This window comes from Etheostoma cragini, chromosome 5 (assembly GCF_013103735.1).
Source record: "Etheostoma cragini isolate CJK2018 chromosome 5, CSU_Ecrag_1.0, whole genome shotgun sequence".
Classification (NCBI taxonomy): Eukaryota; Metazoa; Chordata; class Actinopteri; order Perciformes; family Percidae; genus Etheostoma; species Etheostoma cragini.
The window spans coordinates 22,453,583-22,478,198 of record NC_048411.1 but is presented as its reverse complement, the minus strand read 5'-3'; the positions used below and the strand labels follow the sequence as shown (position 1 = coordinate 22,478,198).

Below are 24,616 nucleotides of genomic sequence, written 5' to 3'. Positions count from 1 at the left end.
TAGCAAGCATTTCCTTTCCAAACCTTGGGAAACATCCTATGTAAATGATCAGTTTGGGTTAACCCCAGCCAGGCTTTTTATTTTATTTATTTTTTTAAACGTTTTATTGAGCATTAACATTGGAAGTTGCAGAAATAGAATAACAAACCTGAAATACTGTACTCACACAATTTTCAGTTTGTATAGTTCCAATTTTGTGTACTGAAATACAGCTTCTTTTTTTTTCAAGGATGTCACAACAGGTACCCATTTTGTTATACTGCAAACATAGATCTACAAAGTTGACTAGAAAATGTAAAAACTGTCTAGTGTTGCTACACGTGGGTTGCTATGATACATCAGACATTCTTAAATAAAAACTTCAATCTTACAGCTTTTAATAGTAAAACTAAACAGAAAAAGTTCTGATACAATAAAAGTATTAGTTCTACAGTAGCGATGACTTATTTAACATTGTGATAAGATATGTTGTGTTCTTTGCGGTTTCTCACTGTGAAATACAGTTTAACTGTCTCATCAGCAGAATGATCAAAGGAAAAGGCACATTCTATCAATCACACTTTCAGTTTATTTACAATGAAAGTAAATTATATATTTAAAAAAAAAGATAAAAGGAAACGGTTTATTATTTTACATGGAATAATAAACAAATGCCTTTATTTTTGTACTAGTGAAACGGTTTACTTGCTCACTGGCAAAGTACACAATTTGTTATCAAATACCCAACAGTACCTGAAGGCAGCAGACGTATTTCCAGTACAGTGGTTTTGAGGTTGGTTTAGGGCTTGTTAGTTTATACATATGTATGTATATAACATACATATAATAATTGTTAAGTTCTTTGCATGTTTTACAGTATTAACATATCCTTCCACAAAACAGGAATAGAAAAAAAGAGGATCTTTGCATTAGTTATCAATGAACATACATGATCTTTAAACAAGACCAAATCTAAATAAGATCAACCGTCTTGCCTCTAAAGTTGTACTTGCTTACTTGCTGAACACAACAAATTAAATCCTACATATAGCAGCTGCACAATAAAAACGTTTTATTAGAAAAAGTTTAAAATCTACAAAACATGAAAAATGTTTGTAACCAGGTTTTCCAGATTTACAGAGTACAGAGTTGGAGAGAAGAGGACTGTTTATTAAAAAGTCAAATCTAGCTTCCCACCCCACACCAAAAATCCATCCACAACATAAAGAAAAACATTATATGCCATGTCGCATGATGTGACGCTGCAGTTCAGAGTTGTTAATGAGGTTTCGTCCACAAAGCTCACAGGTAAACCGCTCGTCTTCAATGGTTGCTGGGCACAGGTCTTCACCAGCTCCATCCGTGACTGTGAGTGCACCTGGAGAACAAGAGAAATTAATTCAGGCTCAATCATTTAGTCGGATCATTTTCACGTAATATTGAGAAATGGCAATTACAATTTCTAGGAGGCAAAGATGACATCTTCAAACTGCTTGTTTTTGGCGCTTGACAGTTAAACACCTCAAACGTATTCAATTTACCACAATACCAAATGGAGAAAAAAATACTGGCATTGATCAAAATGGGGATTTGGTCCTTCGTGCTTTCTATATGGTGATGTCACTGTGAAATAAAGTTTTGATGCCAAAAATTAAAATAACCGGGTGCCCAGATAGCTCAGTTGGTAGAGCCCATATGTAGAGGTTTACTCCTCAACGCAGCGGGCCAGGGTTAGACTGCTACCTGCGGCCCTTTGATTCTTTCTGTTCACGTGTTCTACACTTTCTTCAGAACTAAACAAAGAAATGCTGCTGGTGGCTGTGTGCAGCACTGCTATTGTTAAAATTGTTAATTTATTTTATTTATGAAAGTTTGGAGATTTGTGTTCTCAGAAGTTTAATGCTGCCACAGTAAGTGTACTAAACTATTTTTTCATTGAAAAGTTTATTTTCTTACTTTATTTTTTTACTTTCTACACTATGTTTTTACATTATACATTTTGAATTTAAGTATACAAGTGCAGATTGGTGAAGTGTTCAATAAATGTTTCTGTTGATACATTTTGTGTATCTTCATTATTAGTGTTACATTTTATCTTTCAAATGGAGGTTTAAAAACAAGCGCGTACCAGCCAAAATAAATCCGCAGCATTTATTGGCTTACCCTGATTTTTAAAGATCGGCATCGGCCACAGGAAAAGCCATATAGTTTGACTTCTTCTATAAGTGTTCCCCTTTCTTAAAAATAAAGAAACTAGAAATCAATTGAAATTAATGACCTGACTGACGTGCGTTTACTGTATGCAGGAATGCAGTCTTTTGTTTTATATGTGTAAAGATACTACATACAATTAGATTCTATCATTTAAGGCATGTCAAATAACTTATATCACACACTAGACGCGCCACACAGATGTAAGAAGTTGGTCTGGTATGTTGGACAGTATGTTCATCGATACCAGGAGCAAACATGCCTGAAGTGCTTCTTTTCTCGGGAGTTGATGCCAACAGAAAATCATTTTGCAACTATTTTGATAATCAATTCCATGTTTCAGTCACTATCCAAGCAACAACAACAAAAACACTACTGAATTGTTCCTGCTCTTCCACTGTGATTTGATGGTTTTCTCTTTTTAACATAATTGTAAACAAAATAGCTTTGGACTGTTGGGCGGACAAAACCAACAATCTTATGACATCATATTGGGCTCTAAGTACTGTAATTTTGTGTGGTTCATTTTGAACATTGTGTCAAGACATCACTGGAGGGCAGGCGGAAACACTGGGTGGGTGTGTTTGACCTGTTGCCTTCTGCTGTGCACTTATTTAGCCTAATTGGGATCAATTTAGTATCTTACCTTTGGGCACATGTGAATTTGCAGCTTCCTTCATCACGTCACCCTCATGTTTCTGATTTGGGCATCTGTTCTCATCGTCTTCAGTGATCCTCTCATCTTCTTTGTCCGTATGTTGCTTTAGATGATCAATCAAATCTTCCATTTTGCTACAAGCATGAGGCTGCATTTCTTCTTTGAGATACTCATTCTCAAGCACAGGCATTTCTTGATTGGGGTCTCTGACCTCCTTACTGACTATCAGATTGTGTAGTTGTTCTTTTTTGCAGTTTGTTAAAGAGACACCTAAGCTCTCCTTATGCCATAACATATGTAGTTCACAGGTGGGCAGAGGGGTTGGCAAATGCCTTTTAACTGTAAAACTTTCTTGCGCCCTGCTGTTATTTGCCTGTATATGTTCTTTCTTTACAAAGGCTGAAATTACCTCCGTACCAACATGATTTTTTGGGTTGTGGGCCAAAGTGATGCTGCCCTTTTTGTCCAGTAATATCATCTCATTTCGAACATTACCTAGAACCTCAGTCTCGATGTCCTCTGTCTTAACTGTTCTATCTCGATCTGCCTTCTTGTGTGTGATGTTGATGTTAGCATCCTCATCCAGCAGTTGGATATTACGAAGTATATCGTCTTCTACCCTTGCCTCGATGTTCAACATTTTATGCTCAAGGTTATTATCATGTAGCTTGTAGGCCTGTACCTTTTCAGTTATTTTACCAAATGTTGGTGAGCTTTCCCCAGCTGCCTCCACCTTTTGTCGTGTGAACGTTATGCTGTTGTCCTCAATATCTGGTTGTGCTGGTAAGACCACAACAAATTGTTCTTGTGGTTCTTGCTCATGCCGCTCTTGGACCGAAGTATTTGGTTTTGTGTTTTCATACTGAAGGTCAAACACAGAAGTCGTGGCAGGGCTTTCTTCTTTTCTTTTGTCCTGGCCTTTCTTTGGATATGCTTTCTTGCTCTGTAGTGTAATTTTCTCCCTTGTGTTATGTTCTGCCGGGTTCTGAGCTTGTGTCTCATGGGGAACTTCATCACAATCGGTGACAAACTCTTCGGTTTCTACATCCTCACTGACATTGTAGTGGTGCTCCAAGTTAGGCGAATCTTCCTCTACCGGCATCCTATCAACCCTTGCTTGTAGTTGTTCAAGGCTGACCTGACCCACAAGCTCATGATTCCTCACAACCTGCACAAAAGAGAAGCAACAAATGTAAAATAACCCATACTGCCCATTTTAAGTGCAGAAAAGGTTTCCATGGGCCATGGAACCATTTCCTTAAGGGTCCCATGACATGGTGCTCTTTGGATGCTTTTATATATACCTTAGTGGTCCCCTAATACTGTATCTGAAGGTTACAGATCGGCCAATCTGAGCTTTCATTTTCTCAAAGGCAGAGCAGGATACCCAGGGCTAGGTTTACACCTATCGCCATTCCTAGACACTGTCGGACCATAGGCAGGCTGGGGGAACGCATATTTATGTTAAAAAACCTCAAAATGAAATTTTCATGCCATGGGACCTTTAAAATCAGGAACGTGTGCTTCAACCAGACAAACCACCACTAGTCCCTGCTCTGATGTTAGTGCTTTCAGATAAACAGGAACCATTGTGGTCTCTATACCAAATCCACGAGTAGATCCCTCCACAGTTGTTCTTCCTGAGGTTTCATATTTTATTTCCCTTTAAAGTTTCTTTTTGGAGTTTTCCTCATTCAATTTTAGGGTCTAAGGGCAGAGGGTGGCATATGTAGTGCAGATTGTGAAGTCCTTTTGGAATATTTGTGCTATTAGGCCAGTTAAATAAAATTGACTGGAAAAGATTTGCTATGCTGGATATGCAGACACAAACCTTGCAGCGGCAACAACTTGTGTGTGGTTGAATAGGGGCTCCGGTGTCAACCCCAGCAATACTTTGTTCTCTAAAATGCATTTTTATAATGGCTACTGAAGTGTGAAATAAAGGTGTCTGTGATTCCCTTTACTTTTTCCAAATTCAAGTACATTGAAAGTGGATAATTTACAATTCTGTCAAATACAAAAGGAATTTCAGTAATGCATAGAGGGGTTTAGTACCAAATCCTTACCTGATGCTTATCACTCAGGTGTGCCTCCAAGTCGCTCAGCCGAGTGCAGTCGAAGTAGCACAGCCGACATTTGTAGGGTTTGATGTCATCATGCCTCGTCATGTGCAAACGTAGGTTGTCAGCACTTCCGCTTGTAAAAGTGCATTTGTGACAACGAAAAACGATGCCTTGAAGGTAACGTGACAGCTTCGAGCGACGCACCTCTATTGGCACAACACGTTCCTCTGAAAAAAAAAAATCAAAACAAAAACACTGAACATAGTGGCAGTAGCTCAGTCCATAGGGAGTTGGGTTGGGAACCGGAGGGTCACTGGTTAAAATCCCTGTATGGACCCAAAAAGTTGGGAGCGTGGATTGGTGGCTGGAGAGATGCCAGTTCACTTCCTGGGCACTGCCAGGTGCCCTTGAGCAAGGCATCGTACCCCCCGACCGCTCAGGGCGCTGGTTCAGTTGGCAGCCCACTCACTCTGACATCTCTCCATGTATAGTGCATGTATAGGTCCTGAGCATGTGTGTGTATTTCAGGCCTGTGTGTGAGTACTAACAAAAAGTGTGTACACAGAGTGTAGTGCAGTAATTTCCCCATTGGGGACTAATAAACAAAATTAAAATTAAATTAAAAAAACATAGTGGGAGATATGAGAATATAAGTGGGTGGGGAACAACGAATCTTGTCGAGTACCTACCGCGATGCAAAACGATGTGATCAATCATGTTATTCTTGTTCTTGGTCTGGTAGAGGCAGAAAGGGCAGCGGAGGTCCTTCTGTTGAGTGGGTTCTGACTGGCATGTAGAGTGACCTGTCTCCATGTGCATTTCCAGGGTTTTCCTAATAAAGACAAGAGAAACAAGTGGCAAGTGTTTGGAGACAATTTTTGCATAATGCATAACAATACTAGGTTGGTTAATTAAAAGTTTGTCAAAAGTAGGAAAAAAAAAACATATACAGTAGTTCCTGTATTGAAAAATATTCCTGTTTTTTGTGGAGAAAAATACTGTTTGCATAATAATAATGGTAAGTTACCTTAAACCTGTGAAAAAGTCGCAGTCCTTACACCTGAGGATCTTCTTTCCATGGCGATTTAGGTAGTGCCGTCGCATACTAGACAGGTATCCAGTACTGAAATTGCATAACTCACATCGAAGAAGTCTGCTGTCAGGTAACTTGGTTTCTAGCATATTTGATTGAGACGAGGTATCAGCCTGTGCCACCATGTTATAGTGGTTCAACTGTCGCTGCACATCTGGGGGCTCCAAGTACAGCGATTCTGTCAAAGTACAATCAATTACACATTTGTTTAAAATAAGTATAATTCACTGTTTAGCCCTTATTGCAAAAGTGTGTATTAAATATATATTTTGACAGTTAAATATATAACAATTTATAGGGGATAATAGGGATGACTTGCTTTCAGTTATTTCAGGTTCTTCATCAGGTTCAGGCCAATTGTTTAAATCCTCTGATGAGCTGAAGAACTCCTTGTCGGCCCTCTGAGTACTCTCGTCATCTTGGTTGTCAGTCTCATCATGATCCGAAATCACATCTGAGAATTCAGCAATAGTTCAAACATGGGAGGAAAGACAGAACAACTTGCAATATCATAATACAAGGGCTTAAAGGGCTACACTGTCTGGTAAATTCCAAAACTTGGGTAAAGCATTATATTTGACACAACAGAGAATACGTAATACCAACAACTTGTTATTTATGCTGGCAGTTCTTCCAAAAAGAAAACCATTCCAGGTGGGAGAACATTATGACTGCAACAGCCGATATTTAACAAGATTTGGCTGGATGTCGGTATTAGGAAATCCTCCTGATCAAAATCAGTGAGCAGAAATAATGCCTGGGTGATTCAATCTACACTTGCGTGACAGTTTATTAGAGCCACCTGGCTAAAATCAATCTCGCGCAATACAACATGCCTGCAATAAATCCTACCTTCAAAAAAGGATTACAATGTTTAGTGTTTAAGAGCAGCATGGCTCCACTGTGTGGTCATTTTGGAGGATGTACTTAGTGGTCAGTTGAACTGTCTTAGAAGTGTTTCTAAAAGGCAGCTTACCCTGAATGATAGAATATTGGTGAAGTGTATACCAAGAACAGCTAATTTTAAAAACACCATGTATGCCAGGATGTCCTTGTATTGCTGACAGATGAATATATAATTGGTGATCAGATGTGTCAGCAGTTAAACAATGCAATATAGTAACATATTATCACCAATTTATTGAATGTTAGGTAATAGTGTGTTACATACAAGTTACTTACCTTGATGTGTTCTCATAAAATGACTCCTCCAAAGGCCCATGACGGCTGTCCGATAGGAACAGAAGCTACACCGGAAAGGCTTTAAAGTCCCAGCTTTGTACAGGACGTACTTGTTGATGCTGTTGAGATTATGACAAAAACAAAACATTCAGCAAGATCACAGTTAGCTCATTACTAACCAAATACAAATTGATGGTTCTGGACAAAAAGGACATCAAATTGCGTAATGTATGTTTAACTAAATACCTAATTGTACTAATAATACTGTAAAAGTATCTTTAATAAAGTATCAATTAGCTACGTAAAGCTATTTAATGGGGGTAAAGGAAGCCACACAAAGAGCTCTCATTAATGCACGTGCAAGCCCAAATAGCAATTATAAAAGTTGTTTACATAAATTTGGGAGTTTTATTTTCAATGGTGTGCATTGTAAAGAACAGTACTGAGCAATGAGGGACAACATTTTTGCCACCGCTAAATGCTGGCTGACTCATCATTTTTCTTTTGGCCCTAATACCTAACTTAAACCCCAAAATGTTTCTTCTTACTTGTGCTTTAATACTGAGGTAGGCAGATTGTTCAGCTTCTGGATGGCTGCCACGGCTGCATGGCTGCGCTCATGCAAACGCAAACCTTTCAGGGACTTGAATGTCCGTCTACACAGTTTGCAAGCGTGCTTGACTTCTCTCGATTCCAGCCGTGGTTGCTCTACATCAGTGGGTTTTGAAAGTGACGACAGAGGACTTGTTGGCAAAGTTAAGGTCTCGGCTTGTGTCGCATTCCACTTGGCCAGTTCCTCCACATTTTCAAACGTGAGAAGTTCATCTTGCCCACAGTCCTGGAATATGAAACACAGAAATAGTCAACAAAGTAGCTAAGCCATGTAGAACATTATCAAAAGAGTGAACTTTTGTTAAAAAACTATTAGCAGAGTCAACTTACTTTGATGAATTTGGTCTCTGGTGCTGTCATAGTGACAAGTGATGCTGTTGTCTTTGCAGCCTTAGTCCTCCTTATCTCACTCTCTCTGTGGCAATCCAGGTGATACCACAGCTTTCGGATTCCATTCATTTGTTTGTTGCAGTGGATACACCTGTAAAGACCTGTACTACTCTTCCTTAGTCCTTGTGATAACACAGTGAAGTCCAATATGCTATCTGAGCTGTGAACAATACTGTAGTGGGCAGCAAGAAGGCTGGAAGAGTCAAACATCAACTCTGGACACTTCCTGCATTTGATGGGTGCACTTTCCTCAGATTCAGTTTCAGGCAGTTTGCTGGGACTGCATTGTTTTCGTTTGTTGTACTTCTCGAGCAGATTGTAAATAGTAAATGGGTCCAATCTGTGAGCCTTTTTGTAGTGACTTTGCAGGTATCTGCGGTAGAATCCTTTATAGGTACAAATGTGACACTTGTACAGCGTTTGCTTGTTCTGTACTGAAAGCGGGTCTGGAGTGCCCAACTGGTTTCCGACTATGATTTCTGTGGCGCTCACTGCTGAGGTTTTGCTTTTTAAAGCCTCCAATGCTGAGCCCTGACAGCTGTGATCAGGTTGTTTCTCAGTTTCAATGTCAGCTGAATGTTCCGGAGCTGCTGCCTGAGCCTGATCATGGTCCCTGTCACAGTGGATTTTGAGTTTCTTCAATGATGCATAAATTAGTGGACACATTTTACACGTGTAACCTCGTTCATTAGAAGCTTTTCCAATTGAACACTTAACCATGTTGGCTATAAGTATTTCATCTGTTTGAAGTTGATCTGCCCTGGCTATGACGTCTGGATGCCTCATCTGGCAGTGAGTGAGTATGCCATGGTAGCTTGCGTTAATATAGGGACAACTTGGACACTTGTAGACTAGTAATCTTTTGTTTTCCACTGTTGTGTTAGATTGACATGTCTCACTATTGTTTTTTGTTTGCCTCTCATGGGCTTGCTTGTATACTGGTGCATAATATTTCAAGAAGCTGTCCTTTCCATGTTTCTTAACATAATGGCTTCCAAGTCGTTTTTTCTTAAAATAGTATTTATAACACAGGACACACTTGTATACACCATCCTTAACCATTGAAACAGATACATTCTTGTGGTGAACCTGCAGGTGTTTACCAAGCGCAATTTGTGTGGTGCACTTATAAGAGCAGTGCTGGCACATAACTGCTGCATATATATTCTTCCTTAAAAAGGAAGCCTGCGATACTGATCCCCTTTTGCTTAGGGTCTTATGTTGTTTCATTGTGCTCAGAGCCGATGGTTTGTGCGCTGGTTTCAGTGTGTTAGGAACAGTTTTTGCCACAGTCTCACTATGGTCCTTCTTGCAGTGCTTGTTCAGCTTCTCCTGCGTTGCACAGATTAGTGGGCAAGTTTCACACATGTAGCCACCAAGTCTCAAATTGTCACCAGCGCTATTCATTTTCAAACAGTCACCTGAGTTGTTTAAATGCGCTTCACCCACGTGATGACTGTCCGCCCTGGATGCGAGGGCGGGATGCTTCATCTGGCAGTGAGTGAGAATTCCTTGATGACGGGTATTTATGTAGGTACAATGTGGACACTTAAAGACATGCATGCATGCTTGGACCTGCTCTTGCTGTTGTTCTCCATTTTCAGTTACAGCTTCATGGTGTTTAATTCCAAAGTGGACGTTAAGACCATGCTGGTTCTGAAACTTTGCAGGACAGAAAGGGCACCAGAGCATTGCAGAGGACACTGCTGCTTTAGGAGAACCAGATGACATGTCAAATTCCAGAGGCTCTTGGTAGGATTCAGATGAGCCTGGCATACCATTGTGGTCTTCCACCTGCCTGTTTGCACTCGGTCTCTTCTTCTTGATGACATTCAGGACAGAGCCGTCTTCTTTCACAGACCACGGATGAACAGCATGGTAGTGGCGTACGATGGCTGACATTGAGCTACCTTTAAATGAACATGCTCTGCACGAATGTGTCTTGGTTTCATTTTGTCCAAATCTTTCAGATGACAAGCTGCCGTCAGTGCCATCACTATCACTAATTCCATCGGTTAGTTTTATTTGAGGTTTCTTCGTTTCACGAGGACCTGTATCAGAGCCGACGTACAACCGAGTATTCACATACTCAAGGCTCGGTCTACGTCCTGGGTGTTGTGCCTGATAGTGTTTATAGACGGCTCCTGCCTCTTTGTGAGAAAAAGCACATGTGTCACAGTGATACCCTGCCTTTAAAGTTCCTTGTTTGAAACACATTCTTAAAACATCTGTGACTGAGCGATTTGCCTTGTGGGTTTTCCATATATGCCTCTTTAAAACATTTACATATGGAGTGCGGTATGGGCATCTATAGCACTGAAGGATCCTCTGTGTTTGTGAGGCTGTCACTGAGGGGGATGCTGAGAAGGATTTGCCATGCTTCTTTGTTTTTTCTTTTTCCTTTCCCCATAGGGATGTATGGTTGAAGTTTAGTTTTTTTCCAGTTGTATGTACGTGCACTTTCTGGGTCTTCTCATGAACCATAGAGGTATACTGACGGACTTGTTCGGCGTTAACCACAAATCCTCGATGTTTTTTGCTGTAATGCCGCAATAAGTAGTCCATAGTCCTCTGTCTATAGTTGCAAAAGTGGCAGAAAAGCATATCTTCATCGCCCTCATTCATAAGAGGAAGAGGTAGACGAGTAGAAAAAGACAACTCCTTCGGTTGAGTTTTAGATTCTTCAATTTCATCACGAATCAAAGCTGTATGTTCAATAATACTTTCCCTGTTGTAAGGAAGGTCTCTGTGAACTTGGTTTTGATGGCTCACTACTCCAATTACAGCTGGATTCCCGTAGTTGCACTTTTGGCAGTAAAACAAATTTTCTGCACATGCATAATCATTACACTTCATCACCAAAGCATTCGCTGCCTTATCCTCTTCATGTTGAAGCTCTTTTTGACTATATACATCATGTTTATTAGTTTTAGAATCAGAAGACGTAGTACTTGCTGAGGCCTCAGCTTCATTTTTAAGATTCTTTTTCTCCACCTCAGCACTATACAGTAAGATCTCTTTAATACTTGTTAGTGCATGCATAGAATGTTTTGCATTATGATGACCAATAACACTTTTGATTTTGGTACTTGAATAACTGCAAAACTGACAGTAAAACAATTTATCCGTTGAACTGCATAATAAACTGTCCATTCTAGCAGATACTTGCCTATTGTGTTTGGTAGGCAACTTCTTCTTTTTACTTTGCTCTTTTGCAGATTCCACTTTCTTAGTTTTAGGAGTCTCTGTTTCTGTTTCTATGTTATTTTTTTGTTTTGTTGCACATTCCACTCTCTTAGTTGTAGGAGACTCTGAATGAGTCTTAGAGGCTTCTGTTGTTTGCTTCCACTGTGAAAGCTCACCTTTTTCTTTTGTTTTCTTAAAAAAGTCTGAGTTGTTCGTTTGAGGTGCAGATTTTTCTGTTATTTTCACAGAGTTTGGAGAGTTGACTGCCATAATCTGGGATGTTCTATGTGATGTGACACAAGATGACTGTTTGATATTGTCTATTGTGACTTTTTCACCTGGGTGTTTTTTTTGGTAGTGGACGTGCATGACAACAACTGACTTATGACTAAAATTGCAGTTATTGCAATGATACAAGGCCACGTTTGCTCCCGGGGAGGTGGGATGTTGGGGTGAGGGTGCATTTTGGATTTCCTTACATGGTGTGCAGGCCCTCTCAGGAGAAATACCTCCTTGCCTTTCTGGACTGGGTCGTTTGTCACACATATTCGACTGAGATGATCCCTTTTGGCATCCAGTCACCGAATATCTGCAGTACATCAAGGAATTATCCACTTTATGCGTTGGATGATTTTCCTTATAATGTTCTTTCAAAGCCTTTAATACTTTGGTGGTAAACGTACAAACAAAACATTTGAAAACCAAACTAAGTTCATGTGATAGTAGTGTGAATACATTTAGGGCCTCTGGATGATTTTCAGTGTAGTGTCTCTTTAGGAAAGCTACACTTACAAACTCAACTGGACACTGCAGACAACGAAAGGTAGCACTCTCATCCCTTTGATCCTGAATGTAAGCAGCGTTAAATCTTACATAAGGGTGTTTGTTCTGATAATGGGTAGACACGCATGGGATTTCCATATCACTGTAGTCACAGTGCTTACAAAAATAAACCTTTGCGCTTTCCGTGTTTCCATTGACAGGGCAAAGCTTGTTTTCTCCTTCATCTTCGCTAACTTCAAATAAAAACTCTGGGTTGCTTGACAATTGTTGTTTTCTTGCGTTTGCGTCCTCTGGGAGCTTGGTCTCATTTTTGACTGACTTTGCTTTTTTAGCAGGAGGAGGTTTTGAGCTTTCCTTGTTGGTCCTTTTGACAACATTGTCAGGAACTGTTTCAATGAATTGTTCCTTGGGCTTTGGTGATCTTCTGTCAGAATTCAACAAGTGATCATTGAGCAAGAACCGATGAGAAACACCAGTGTCAATCATGTTGTGTTTGGCAGTGACTTTAAAGACACCGCTACTGTTTGGGCTGGGGCTTGAGGGAGATTCTTGCAAAAGTATGGTTCCTTTGGTGCTGTCTAGAAGCTTTGTGTCATCGGCTAACTTCCCATGTGATCCAGATGCTGCTGCAAAGTACTTGGTAATGGTTTGCAAGGGCCTCTTGTATGTTTTCAGATCTTTTGAGGAGTTAAGTGTGCATTTAGATTTTGAGGTAGACATAACTGAAAAAATGGAGGAAATCTCTTTTGGTCCTGCAGTTTCACTGTGTTGGTTTGACGAAATGACATTTTTGTCGGTCTCTGGGTTTTCAGAAATAATTTGTTTTCCTATTACGTTCTGATCTTCAACATTTTTTTTGCAGTTTTTCTCATGTTCGTTTAAAGTGTCCAGGCTACAATCTGTAAAACCACAGTGCTGGCATTCAAAATTATGTCCTGAACTGTTGCAAAGGTTTCCAGTGTTGGCTTTGTTAGACCACGGGTATTTTAAGTCAGCATCTTGGAGAACAGAATCTACGTCAAAGCCATGCACCTGGTGGAGGTGTTCAAAAAGGTAGACCTTAGATTTGAAGAGTAGTGGACAGTGACTACACCTGAAAGACTTGATTTCAGACTGTTGAGTGAGAACGTCATTCTGTGTCATGGGGCCAGAGGTGGCAACGTTCATCAAATCTAAGGGTGAATATAAGAGATCATGTTAAATACTCAACTTGATTTCATGCACTACATTGAAACATTATCAGAAAATTGACTGGGATAAATACCTTTTGGCATCTTGCATTCCTCTCTGAAACCAGAGCTGTGACACACCTACAGAATGGAAAGTATTATTCACTGCATTTCTCAAGGTAAAAAAACAGTAACATATATTTGATTATTACAGTGTTAAAGTTAAGTGCTCTGTCGAGGCTTAACAGGGATTTTTAATATCATTGATAAGAGATCCACTACGCGCTTCTAACGCATTAGGAAAAACTGATCAGCAGTACTGCAATGGCAGTAGAAACAAGTAAGGACCTCGGTCAGGAATGCTCAACAGGAAAGGAAGGAGACGTAATGTTGCGAGTCCAGTCCCTTTACAGATAAAATTGACTCGAACTCTTTCAACAACAAATTTGAAGGAAAAACTGGACAAATACAACTTACTAAAATAATCTATGCACACAGATAATATAACTTACTCACGCATGCAGACAATGGATGAGGCTTAAAATGCAACGTTTTGTATCGCTGGTAATGATAACGTGAAGAAACCACCATGTTCCGCCATTTTTCCCGCGATTACAACTCTCTCTGGCTTGTGCTTCCGCTTCGACAAAAAAACTTCAATGGATTAACTTCACTTCCGTCAGAAATCCCATAACCTTCACAATAAATGTCAGTGTTGGAGCTGGGCAAAAAAAGAAAATAAAAAAAAAGAAGCTGATTCAACTTCACTTAATTCCATAGAAAAGACTAATATTACTAATGATTAATTAACAACTAACAGTAAGTAAATTTACCAGCCATTCAATTCCATAGACACGGCATGTATATGTGCAAATCTTAGATAAATAAAGTGTAAAATAATCTGTTTTGATGTTAATTTATTTAAAATTTTACACAAAGGGTGGTTTTATTTTTAATATTGAACTCAATTTTATTGTTTCACTTTTGGTGCATCTCATGTTAAAACACCAAACAATCGTGCCTTTATTGTGAAATCACAGACACATTTGACCGGAAGTACTTGTTGAATTACGTTGCCTGAATAAATAAATAATTATAAAAATATTGGCTTGCCTGGTATCTCCTTTTAAATATCCTATCAACTTGTGACATGTCCTATATGTTTCATATTGTTTCATGCAACATAATGTAGGCTAAACAAAAGTATCAAATAATAAATGTTTGCAACTTTGTTGATTACAGCACCCCTAGTGGTAAGCATGTGCACCAATTTGTTAGCAAAACAATTGATAACATGTAGCGTAACGTTAGTATATTGACAACAGAAGATTTTGGAGGACTATGGAAGTTTCTAACTTGAAAAGAAGTCATAGCTATATATCATTGTGCCCTTGTTATCTTCGATCTATAATGTTTGCCACAGTCATCGGTTCCGTGTACTGACGTTGTTTCCTCCGGAGCAATGAACGGCGGACCAAAACAGCACAGCAGCGAAGAACTAACAGCATTTAGCAAAACGGCCGTGGCATTCATCTGTGTAGTAGTGACCCATAGTGTGAGGACTCCATAGCTAGCTATGTAGTTGTTTGTTTCCCTTGAAATTTGCATTTTATCTACTGTAAGCTAAAGTGTAAGTTTGTTTCACCGTTACCTTACACTATATTGGGTTTAAGACACTTTAGCGTTGAACCGAATCGTTTGATAGCTAGTGCTACCGCTTAATAAGCTAGAGTTAGCAGTAGACACTGATTGTGGCTAATATTCATTTTAAATACTGAATAAAATGCATGGCAGTAATAGTGTGTGTCTTTTTAAAGTATGATTTGAACTACTTACCAGTTACTACTATAACTGCCAAAATTACAACTGGCAATGTAACATACAGACTGTTCAGAAAAAGAAAGGGATTTATTGGCAAGTAACACATACAAGGAATTTGCCTTCTTTGTTGGCGCATATTTAATACGTATACGTAATATGTAATAATTAATATTAAATAACAAACTATATACTTATGCTGCAGTTACACGCACACAAACCGCTAAAAGGAACACAACTCTCTGACACGTTTCCGTTTCCCTTTCCTCGTGAAGCGCATTCACTCTATCACAAAAGAAATGCTTGTGGCAACAGAAAAGTTGTCCTCTGTGAAAAGCCATTGACAAACCTGTGTGTGTGTGTTTATTTGTCTCCAGGGCATGACATGATGGGAAAAAGATAATCTGACCTCAGAGAAACACCATGCTCTCAGTCAAGCTGACCAGCAGGTTAACTCTGAATGTCCTGAGGAGGATTCACCATGGAGTTTCTTACCCCCGTCTTTACTCCCAGTCTAACAGCTTCCTTCAAACGGAAGGAGGGAGCACAAGAGAAGTGAGTCTCCGCTCAGATCCCAGTGTGTTGGGAAGAGTGTTCTACAGCCAGAGTGCTATCTTCCCGCCCCTGAGACTACACCAAACACAGCAATATGGGAGAAGATTGTTCAGTTTATCAGCTGCTGCAATTGTGAATTCAGCACCAGCGCCTGTCCAGCTATACCTGCGATTGATGAGGCTAGACAAGCCTATTGGTTGGTATATTCATTTTTAAATTAAACCATGTATTTGCTGTGTATGTTTTTTAAGATTAAAGTTGATATTTGCTAATAAAGATATTTGTATCGGCATCAAAATACCATATTAATGCATACCTACTTATATTATAATAAATAGACTATAATTTTGTCTAAACCTAAAGTGTGATGGTCTGGGCATTACTGTGCAAATCAACTTAACTAAATTTAACAGATCTATCTCTCTAGTTCTGCAGTGTTGAGTTAAACAAAAAATGTATGGTTAACCTTGAAAAAATACTAAAATACATAAAAACTAAATGTCCACTTCAAGGTCCAATATAGAATAACACTGCTAGTATTATTAAAAGTTTGAACACAAACTTTGGGGTTTAGTATCTTGCCCAAAGAAACTTGTAGACGGTAGGGGCTAAGATCGAATCATCAACCTTCTAATTAGTATACACAACAACTCTACCTTCCATGCCACCACTGCAACTGGAGTTGACCAACGTGCTGTACAAGTTAATGTGGATGGCACAACAATAGCAATTGCGAGAAAAATAACATAAGCAAAACAACGATAATGTCAATGGAAAAATGCATGGCAATATAATGATATGTGTAAAAATCTGAAACAAAACAAAAACTGTGTGAGTTAAATGTTTTGTTTCAGGTGTCCTTAACATAAGTCACATTTTCCTGCTTAGACTTTCAGATGCTAATCTAGGGCTGCACAATTATGGCAAAAATGGTTATCATGATTATTTTCATAAATATTTAGATCATGATTAATTATCAGGAGTATTTGTTGGTTTTAACCAAAACAAATTTTATTGTCACATAGGCTATTTATAACTGCCTTCACATCCATATTATGCTACATTCTTCTTGTGTTGAAGTTGTATGTTGTATAGACATTCAGCTTCACCAAATGTAAATGAAAATCAGCTATCTGAAATAAATAGCGCAGGATATATATATATATATATATATATATATTTTAAATGTATCTCTGAGAAAGCTCCTTCACTTGTTTTCAACAATAACTGATAAAAAGAGCTAGGGAGAGAGGGGGATTGCAATAGAAACAGCATTGCTTAGTTTGTGGAGAGGCAGCGGATGCGAGGACATTAGGTGCACCGGTGCGACATAGGAAAAATATTACTCGCGCCCTAGAGCCCTGTGAGCTTACAGACACTAACTAGCATTGGTCACTGCTGTTGTCTAAAAAAAACAACACAGATGGGACAGAATGTTGTGTTTAGTAGTAAACTGGTAAACCTTGTGACCGACGTATGACGACTGCTATCTGTTGTGGAATTTTCCTCACGTTACTCTATCCTCTACATCTAGAAACCAAGCTGTGCGTTGTAGGGAACAACTCTGACTGTCCCATGATCAGACGAAGGTTTATGGAGCGGTAGATTGGCTTTGCAAAAATACCTGGTGCGTTCTATGAAATGATGCATTTAAAAATATCGCTCGATCAGGCAAATTTTATCGTGGGAAGCCAAAAAAGTAATTAGAATTTGAATAATTGTGCAGCACTATGCTAATCTTTTAAATGTTTCTTTTGACTTATGGTTTGTATGTTGTAGGGACATGGCTGCTCTACATCCCCTGTTCATGGAGCATTGCCATGGCTGCCGACCCTGGATGTCTCCCTCATCTAGGCATGCTCACCCTGTTTGGTACAGGTGCTCTGCTGATGAGAGGAGCAGGCTGCACCATCAATGACATGTGGGATAAAGACTTTGACAAAAAGGTATATTAAACTAATATTAAGCCATTGACACATTACCTGAGAGAAACGGGTGGCTTTTGATCAAACTTATTATGATAACGCTTATACAGCTTTAGCTCTTATTTTATGCTTTGCCCTATCATCTCCATTTTTTTGAACTATACCATTTATTTCTTAGACAACTCATTTTCTGCTGTTTGTACTTACTAGGAAAGACGTTTATGTATTCCAATGATGATAACTCATTGTTTGAAAGTGATGAATATTTTGCGCAGGTGTCCAGGACAGCCACTCGACCCATTGCATCAGGAGAGATTTCTCAGATGCAGGCACTGGTGTTCCTAGGAGGGCAGCTTTCGCTGTCACTTGGGGTTCTATTGTGTCTCAACTTTTACAGGTAGCCAGTGATCTCATTTTTTAATTAGATCTGTATTGTGATTGTTTAAAAAGAACAACAGTGGATATGGAGCAAAGACGCAAGTGTGTAGTTTTGACAACACTGTATTCAGACTTAATTTTTTGATATCCCATAGTCAAAGCATAGGTAATGTTGCCATGTATTAGAATTTAATAGTCCCTGAAGTCACCCATAACAAAAAAAATAAGTGCAATAATGGTACTAGAAGGATTGTTTCACATTTTTCAAGTCTGTCTTAAAACAATTATCAGGTGCCCGTATGAACATTGAAAGACATTTTGCTTGCTGTAGTTATTCTCTCTATTCATACTGGCCATGAAGGGGCCCTTCTTAATGCACTTTCAATTTAAGTGATGTGAGACCAAAAATCACAGTCATAGTTTTCTGCAAAAGACATATAAAAATCTTAGTGTCAATAAGACAAAGAAAGTGGACATCTTCTAAAGTAATAGTCAGTTATAGTCAGTCAAAGTTAATTTTTGTTACCATCCCTGTCCAGAAAAACAAGAATGTAACCTAAAAGATACTACCTCAAAGGGTCTAACATATGAAGCCTCATATCAGTTTCAGATAAACCTTTAAATATATTTTTGCACAAAAGGAGACCGGTGGATTTTGCTTCCATCCACTTTCATGTCCTTTATGAAAAGGAGGACTGATTAGAGTGAGCAAAATCCCATTCAATGGCACTTACTTCTCGTTTTAAAACAGACTTAATAACCTTTTCAAAACAATTGATCAAACTATTCACCAGCTGCCTTTATATAGATGTGTTAAATGGAGTGTGTTGACGTACAGTACAAGAGCCAGCAATATTTGCTAGAAATGCAGACAAAACATGACCCAAATGCAAAGTTGTTTGTTAATGGCTCGACACTGTTAGGCTCACAGTTTTCATAATGTTCTTCTCAGCATAGCTTTGGGCGCTGCTTCATTATGTCTTGTCATCTCCTACCCGCTGATGAAGAGGATTACCTATTGGCCACAGGTTGTGTTGGGTATGTAAGATTCTCCAGTGGAGTTCTGTATCTAGAGCTGACACTTTCCCTATCAGCAACGCTAAAGCTGATCTCATGTTCCCATTGTTTCTTTTGTTCCTTCTGCTTAGGCCTCACTTTCAACTGGGGAGCACTGCTCGGCTGGTCCGCTGTCAAAGGCTTCTGTGATTGGTCCATATGCCTCCCTCTGTATTTTTCAGGAGTTATGTGGACACTGATATATGACACAATATATGCACATCAGGTGAAGTACAAATTCTTATTCATGTTTCCTATAAAGCAATTTTTGACTTGAACATTCTCAGGCGCTCACATTTACTGAAGAAATAGTTTACTCAAGTTCACTATTTTTATCACGGATTATTGACTCCAGTCACTCTGGAGAAGAACATAATCTTAATGTCTTACATAAAGTTGGATAATATTGATTGGAGACTGGGCTCCCCATGTTCTTTCTTTGATAACTAGGATAAGGAGGATGACGTCAAGGTAGGAGTCAAATCTACTGCACTAAGGTTCCAGGAGCAAACCAAACTTTGGCTGAGTGGCTTCACAGTGGCCATGATGTCAGGACTGGTTGTAGCTGGAATCAGTGCTGAACAGACTCTCCCTTACTATGCTGTGCTGTCCACAGTGGCCATTCACCTAACGCATCAGGTGAGGAACACTGTGTTCTACAATTAAAGGCTCTCTGCCAAATAGGTAATCATTATAATCAATAACAGGTCTTCTTAGTTACTATCTTAACCAAACTTTGACATCAAACATGAGTTTTCCAAGTAAATTTGATATGTTTCTCTCCTCTTTTAGATTTACACATTGGACATAAACAAACCAGAGGACTGCTGGAAGAAGTTTGTCTCAAACCGAAATGTTGGACTGTTGTTATTTTTAGGTATTGTAGCTGGCAATTTGTGGAAAGAAAGAAGAGAGTCCTTGCTGCAGAATGACGAAGCAGAGAGATAAGTGAAACAATTTTGCACCATTTAAACAAAGGTCTATGAGCAAGCAAAAAAAAGTAGTATACACTGTGTGATTTTAACCCTTACAATAAATTTATTGGATACATTTCTTTGCTCATAAAATATATTTTACAGATGTCAAAAATCACTTTGGATTGATGTTGTTGTAAATTGCTGAATAAAATACCTCTTGGTACGTACAAATATGTTCAAGTGCTGCTAAGTGGACCTATAGTGGGTACATACTGTACACACACACATAATTAGTCACAATAAACATGCATACTTGGGGAAATTGTAATGAGTTGTTGTTACTAAATACAACTCAAAGCTGAATTAAACAATTTTTACTAGTAGGGAGAAGACAAACAATGGCCTCCTTAGGAAGTATTTACTGGTTGTTCAATTACATTTTATAACAATAATAATTATACATTATAGTGCTTTAAAAGGTACTCAAAGGCACTTTAGAAGGTAAAAAAAGCAATAGCAGATCAGTATAAAAACATCAATAACAACTAGAGAAAAATATGAAAAAGGTGGGCGGCTGTCCATTTATAGAGGTTTAAATCTCGACGTAGTGTTCGGCTCCCACCTGCGGCCCTTGGCTGCATGTCATTCCCCCTCTTTCTCCCCTTTCATATCCTCAGCTGTCCTGTCAAAAAAAAGGCTAAAAATGCCCAAAAACTATCTTTAAAATATGAAAAAGGTGCAGCAAAACAGCATAGGAACAGGATTTATCCACCAAATATTGAGAAAGAGACCTGGGTTTTCATTGCCTGGTTTATTTTTATGCAAGGCAGTTAGGGAATACTTGGCCTGCTGATGAAAACCACTCCCAAATATGTTATGAATGTTTTTTTCTGGGAGTAGTCACGCTCATTCATTCAGTATATGTGCAGATTGCACAATCTGAAAACAATTTGTGATGAAAGCGGCTAAAAGCTGCACAGACCTGCAAATTGCTTGTGAGTTGTGCTAGAGCTGCCCTCACATGACACTTAGGCCCTGTTTACACGTACATGGTTATTTTGAAAAATGACATTTCCCTTCGTTCTTGCCCTTTGTTTAGACGCAAACAGACAATTTGTCCCAGATTATGTCTAAGAGGTTCAGACAGCCGAGGAAGAGAAGAGAGCGGAAGTGATTTGTTGCTGTTGCTATTTTCGGGATTTTGATTCGCTAACATGGGGTTGAGCTTCTCATTTCACTGCCACCTTCAGGTTTGGCATATTCTTGACGGCATACATCCACGGGCACGTATAAACGAACACTTTTTGGAAAAAACTGACAGCTGTGCACAATGTTAGTTTTGAAAACCGAGAGGTTGAAACTTCCGTTTATGAAAATAGCCAGCCATGTGTAAATGTAACATAAGTCATTTATTTCAAGGCCAATGTATTAAAACAATATATAATTTAATGTGGGTTTAAATGACAAAGATGGCCCTGCCCCAAATTTTAAATAGTGTTGCTTTTACTCCTGAAATCTAGTTAATTTATCAATGGTGGATGAAACTGAAATAAATGGTGAATTTTAATCACATCTTCTTAGACTACTAAAGACAAGGATGTATTTAATTAAAATTACCCATTGCTATGGTGTGACTAATGGAGCTTTTTTTTAACACTTTATTATTTTTCTCCCCAACTCAACAAAACAGTATTATTAACACAAAAATGGGCTTAGATGAATAAATTAATAAATTGTGTTGAGTTTTATGAAGATAAAAGGAAGAATTATATTGAAAAGTGGAAACAAACCTATGTACGTTATAGACAAAAGTCTTAAACCAGACATATTTCTTAATTCTACTGCTATTACGATACAAGCAACAATCATTTGAGTGTTTATCCAGCTTAAACAAGTGTATATTTTCCTCCATGTTGATGATGGTTTTGGGCACAAGTGCCTGTGTATATGATAATCTGCTTTCACTGTTGCTGCCCAGGTAAAAAATCCCACAAAGTGACCTAAATGGCAGCCATGCCACAACACTGAGAAGCTAAAAGTCATAAACAATGGGAAACGTTTGCACCTTCTGTAAACCAGTCTACGCAGCCACAAAGCTGTTGTGGCATTCCATCGACGGGCAAACTCTGACATACGAACCAATGCTTCGATGGTCCAGAAATCTCCATCGGATAGTCTGCTCCAGTCTGGGGAATCTCCTGGTCCATTGTCCCAGTAGCCAAACCCAGCTGCGTTATTGAGGCTTTCACTGATCCTCCAGTGAGAATAATATTGGATCCTCAAAACCACCGCCAGACCCCAAACCCACAGGATGCCATAGAGATTGATAGAGTTGGAGGGATCATAGGTGTTATGTTTAAGAAAATAGACAAGACAATACCTTACCCACTCCAGCAATAACACCTGCATCAACTTTAGGAAGACTACACCCAGTGGATGAGGTGAATGGTTGAAGCTGATCCCTGCCATTAAGGACACAAATTGGCTGTAGGAACACAAAGGCCCACCAAGCATTGTGGTGAAATTGAGGATGTAGCTGATAAACGGAAGGAGCATCACACAAGTCTTCCTAATGGACAACGCTTTAAATGCTTGCAGAACTCGTTTCTCCTGGAGGTCCATGGACACTGAGGTCATTCTCTGAGTGAGCAGCATCAAAGAGGACACTGCTACAAACAATCTGAAAGTGGAAGAGTTGTAAATTTTATTGCACAAGTCATTTTCTAAATGTTTAATTATCTTTTTGCATTTTATGTTTTTACCCAAAGCATAATAGCTCTGCGGTGGAAGACAAATTATTTCATTCTTAAAGTACATTTTCAGGAAATGTTTAAGCACTTGATTAAAGCCACAGAAATAGTTTTGTTTTGCTTGTAAGTGGGTTTAAAATGGTCAATCATGTTGTTTATATGCATTTATGTATTTGGGTTTATGGGTTTTGGGCTTCATGTGGTTAGTTGACAGTAAGAAAAAAAAGACTTATCCTTTAAATACAATGATTCTTATTTGATGTTGGACGCTCTAGCACAGCATGAAGGTGTCAATTTGCAAACCAATGAACTGATTTAAGATTTGTACCTGATGCTGACAGGCTCTTGCAAGTAGTATTCCCTGTACTGTATAAGCAGGTGCCAGAAGGTCTGCCACAACATCTGGATACCAAACACCCAGGCGTGGACACAGCTTGAATCCACAGAGAACACAAGCAGAATAAAGACAAAGGTAGAGGTGAACAGAAGCAAGCTGTAGATGCCCATAGTGATGACTGCCAGGACGCATCCTCCAACGGAAACAAACAGGTACCTGTAGATGTAGAAAAATGCCAAAGATTGGTTGTGGTTCGCCTTCTCCAATATGAGGATGAGTTTTTTTTCTGTTTAATATAATTCTAATGTGAATATTTCTTGTTTTGCACTGTTGGTGGGTAAAAAAACATTTATACACACAGCAGGGATTTGTCACTATTTTCTAGTTATAGACCACATGATTATGGAAAATGTTCTGCAGTTGAATTGATACACAATTATTGTTAGTTGTACTTCTATTGACAACTTATTGTGTTACTGACTTATTTACAGTTTGCCAAGTCAATTTATTTAAAAAAAACAAATATTTACCACAATGCTTTTACAGACAAGTCTAAAATACAATCTGATAAATGAAATACTAACAAGAACGAATACATTTATACAGAATAGTTCTGCTATTGGCTTATGTTCCAGTTGGACTAGTTGCTTCATATTTCATTTGATTTACAAATCAAACCTACTTAAATTAAAATCCAAATATATAACAATAAAGAGTAACGGTGCCCTAAAATATAATAAAAATCAACAAATCTATTCGTCATTTCCTACCTGTATGTCAAGGACAGATATCCCCATTTAGCAAGAAAATAAAACAAAAATGCAAATGGAAGTGAAAAACATTGTTGCATTAGAAACTGATGATGTTCCCACAACCAGCTCATCAAATCCATATCTGCATCTGAGGATCACAGACAGAAGACTGAAGCCGCTAACGTTAGCTGCTGATTGTCTTATTAAACATGTGAAATACTTGTTTTACCCCATCCGACTGTCTTTGCCATTCCACCTTTGGCCTGCATTAATACAATCCCTTTTGTTGACCATTATCACACACTCCTGATAATAGCTTTTCTTTTTGTTTAACATCATCAGTACCGTTGGATACAGAGGCTTTTTAGTTGGTCCATATTTTAGCAACTGTAGCAACCAAAAACCATCCCCCATTCATCAAACATATACAGTATTAACTCAGGAAGTCTGTTATCACTGTTATTCTATTGTGTGTTTGGTTAATATTCCTCACAAACTCGCACAATCTTAATGTCAATTTGCATTATAGGTCTGGTTGACCAGTTATGTGCATATGTAATTTTAGTCAGCTACATTTTGCTTTTCATATTCAAGACTTAACCATGAAAAACAACAATCAATTAGTGTAAATTAAGCAAGATATAAAAAAGTCCAAGAAAATAATCAAGGACCAGCTCCTGTGTTCTCCTAACTCTATGAACGATGAAAAGCAAAGTCCTTTAACCTTCTTGCCCATGGTTATATTTATATATTCAATATTATATTATTTCTTCAATATTACTAACTGGTTTGACAAATTTAT

General features: G+C 38.6%; 3 protein-coding genes and 1 long non-coding RNA gene across 7 annotated transcripts in view; 2 read left to right on the top strand and 2 right to left on the bottom strand.

Moving 5' to 3' along the window:
- Positions 1–1,071, top strand: part of LOC117945263 — a 32,109-nt gene extending 31,038 nt beyond the window's left edge. The window contains exon 3 of the long non-coding RNA XR_004656761.1: positions 1,059–1,071. This is a non-coding gene — a long non-coding RNA (uncharacterized LOC117945263). The remainder of the gene's footprint in view (positions 1–1,058) is intronic.
- On the bottom strand, positions 549–13,961 carry LOC117945253 (zinc finger protein 462-like). Of its 3 annotated transcripts, XM_034872643.1 has the most exons (12): positions 13,843–13,961; positions 13,422–13,467; positions 11,494–13,329; positions 8,129–11,427; positions 7,735–8,024; positions 7,187–7,305; positions 6,324–6,458; positions 5,939–6,182; positions 5,601–5,743; positions 4,915–5,138; positions 2,837–4,016; positions 549–1,357 (listed from the first exon to the last, which is right to left on the bottom strand). In XM_034872643.1, exons 1-12 carry the CDS (start codon positions 13,915–13,917, stop codon positions 1,215–1,217), a joined length of 7,734 nt encoding a protein of 2,577 aa, XP_034728534.1. In that variant the 5' UTR covers positions 13,918–13,961; the 3' UTR covers positions 549–1,214. The 3 variants fall into 3 exon arrangements, with proteins under 3 accessions (XP_034728534.1, XP_034728532.1, XP_034728535.1); XM_034872641.1 differs by having other exon boundaries at positions 8,129–13,329; XM_034872644.1 differs by having other exon boundaries at positions 8,129–13,329; positions 13,839–13,944.
- A 661-nt stretch (positions 13,962–14,622) lies between these two features.
- coq2 (coenzyme Q2 4-hydroxybenzoate polyprenyltransferase) lies at positions 14,623–20,108 on the top strand. 2 transcript variants are annotated; one of them, XM_034872656.1, is made up of 8 exons: positions 14,623–14,956; positions 15,522–15,895; positions 17,479–17,645; positions 17,900–18,021; positions 18,955–19,040; positions 19,151–19,284; positions 19,509–19,697; positions 19,851–20,108. In XM_034872656.1, the coding sequence occupies exons 2-8, from the start codon at positions 15,568–15,570 to the stop codon at positions 20,004–20,006; spliced, it is 1,182 nt and encodes a 393-aa protein (XP_034728547.1). In that variant the 5' UTR covers positions 14,623–14,956; positions 15,522–15,567; the 3' UTR covers positions 20,007–20,108. The 2 variants fall into 2 exon arrangements, with proteins under 2 accessions (XP_034728547.1, XP_034728548.1); XM_034872657.1 differs by having other exon boundaries at positions 14,857–14,869; positions 15,544–15,895.
- A 1,560-nt stretch (positions 20,109–21,668) lies between these two features.
- mboat4 (membrane bound O-acyltransferase domain containing 4) lies at positions 21,669–23,954 on the bottom strand. The gene is made up of 3 exons (XM_034872284.1): positions 23,833–23,954; positions 23,054–23,278; positions 21,669–22,655 (listed from the first exon to the last, which is right to left on the bottom strand). Exons 1-3 carry the CDS (start codon positions 23,952–23,954, stop codon positions 21,701–21,703), a joined length of 1,302 nt encoding a protein of 433 aa, XP_034728175.1. The 3' UTR covers positions 21,669–21,700.
- Between the last annotated feature and the right edge of the window lie 662 nt (positions 23,955–24,616).

Bases quoted from the DNA above. Each gene is read 5' to 3' on its own strand.
- LOC117945253 (XM_034872641.1), bottom strand. From the start codon at position 13,917: ATGGTGGTTTCTTCACGTTATCATTACCAGCGATACAAAACGTTGCAT. The intron at 6,459-7,186 runs GTAAGTAACTTG...CTGAATTCTCAG, and splicing joins TTTTATGAGAACACATCAAG to ATGTGATTTCGGATCATGAT. The intron at 5,744-5,938 runs GTAACTTACCAT...TGTCTTTATTAG, and splicing joins GACTTTTTCACAGGTTTAAG to GAAAACCCTGGAAATGCACA.
- mboat4 (XM_034872284.1), bottom strand. From the start codon at position 23,954: ATGGATTTGATGAGCTGGTTGTGGGAACATCATCAGTTTCTAATGCAA. The intron at 23,279-23,832 runs GTAGGAAATGAC...CTACATCTACAG, and splicing joins TATCTGTCCTTGACATACAG to GTACCTGTTTGTTTCCGTTG. The intron at 22,656-23,053 runs GTACAAATCTTA...TTCCACTTTCAG, and splicing joins CAAGAGCCTGTCAGCATCAG to ATTGTTTGTAGCAGTGTCCT.
- coq2 (XM_034872656.1), top strand. From the start codon at position 15,568: ATGCTCTCAGTCAAGCTGACCAGCAGGTTAACTCTGAATGTCCTGAGG. The intron at 17,646-17,899 runs GTATATTAAACT...TATTTTGCGCAG, and splicing joins ATAAAGACTTTGACAAAAAG to GTGTCCAGGACAGCCACTCG. The intron at 19,285-19,508 runs GTGAAGTACAAA...TTTGATAACTAG, and splicing joins ACACAATATATGCACATCAG to GATAAGGAGGATGACGTCAA.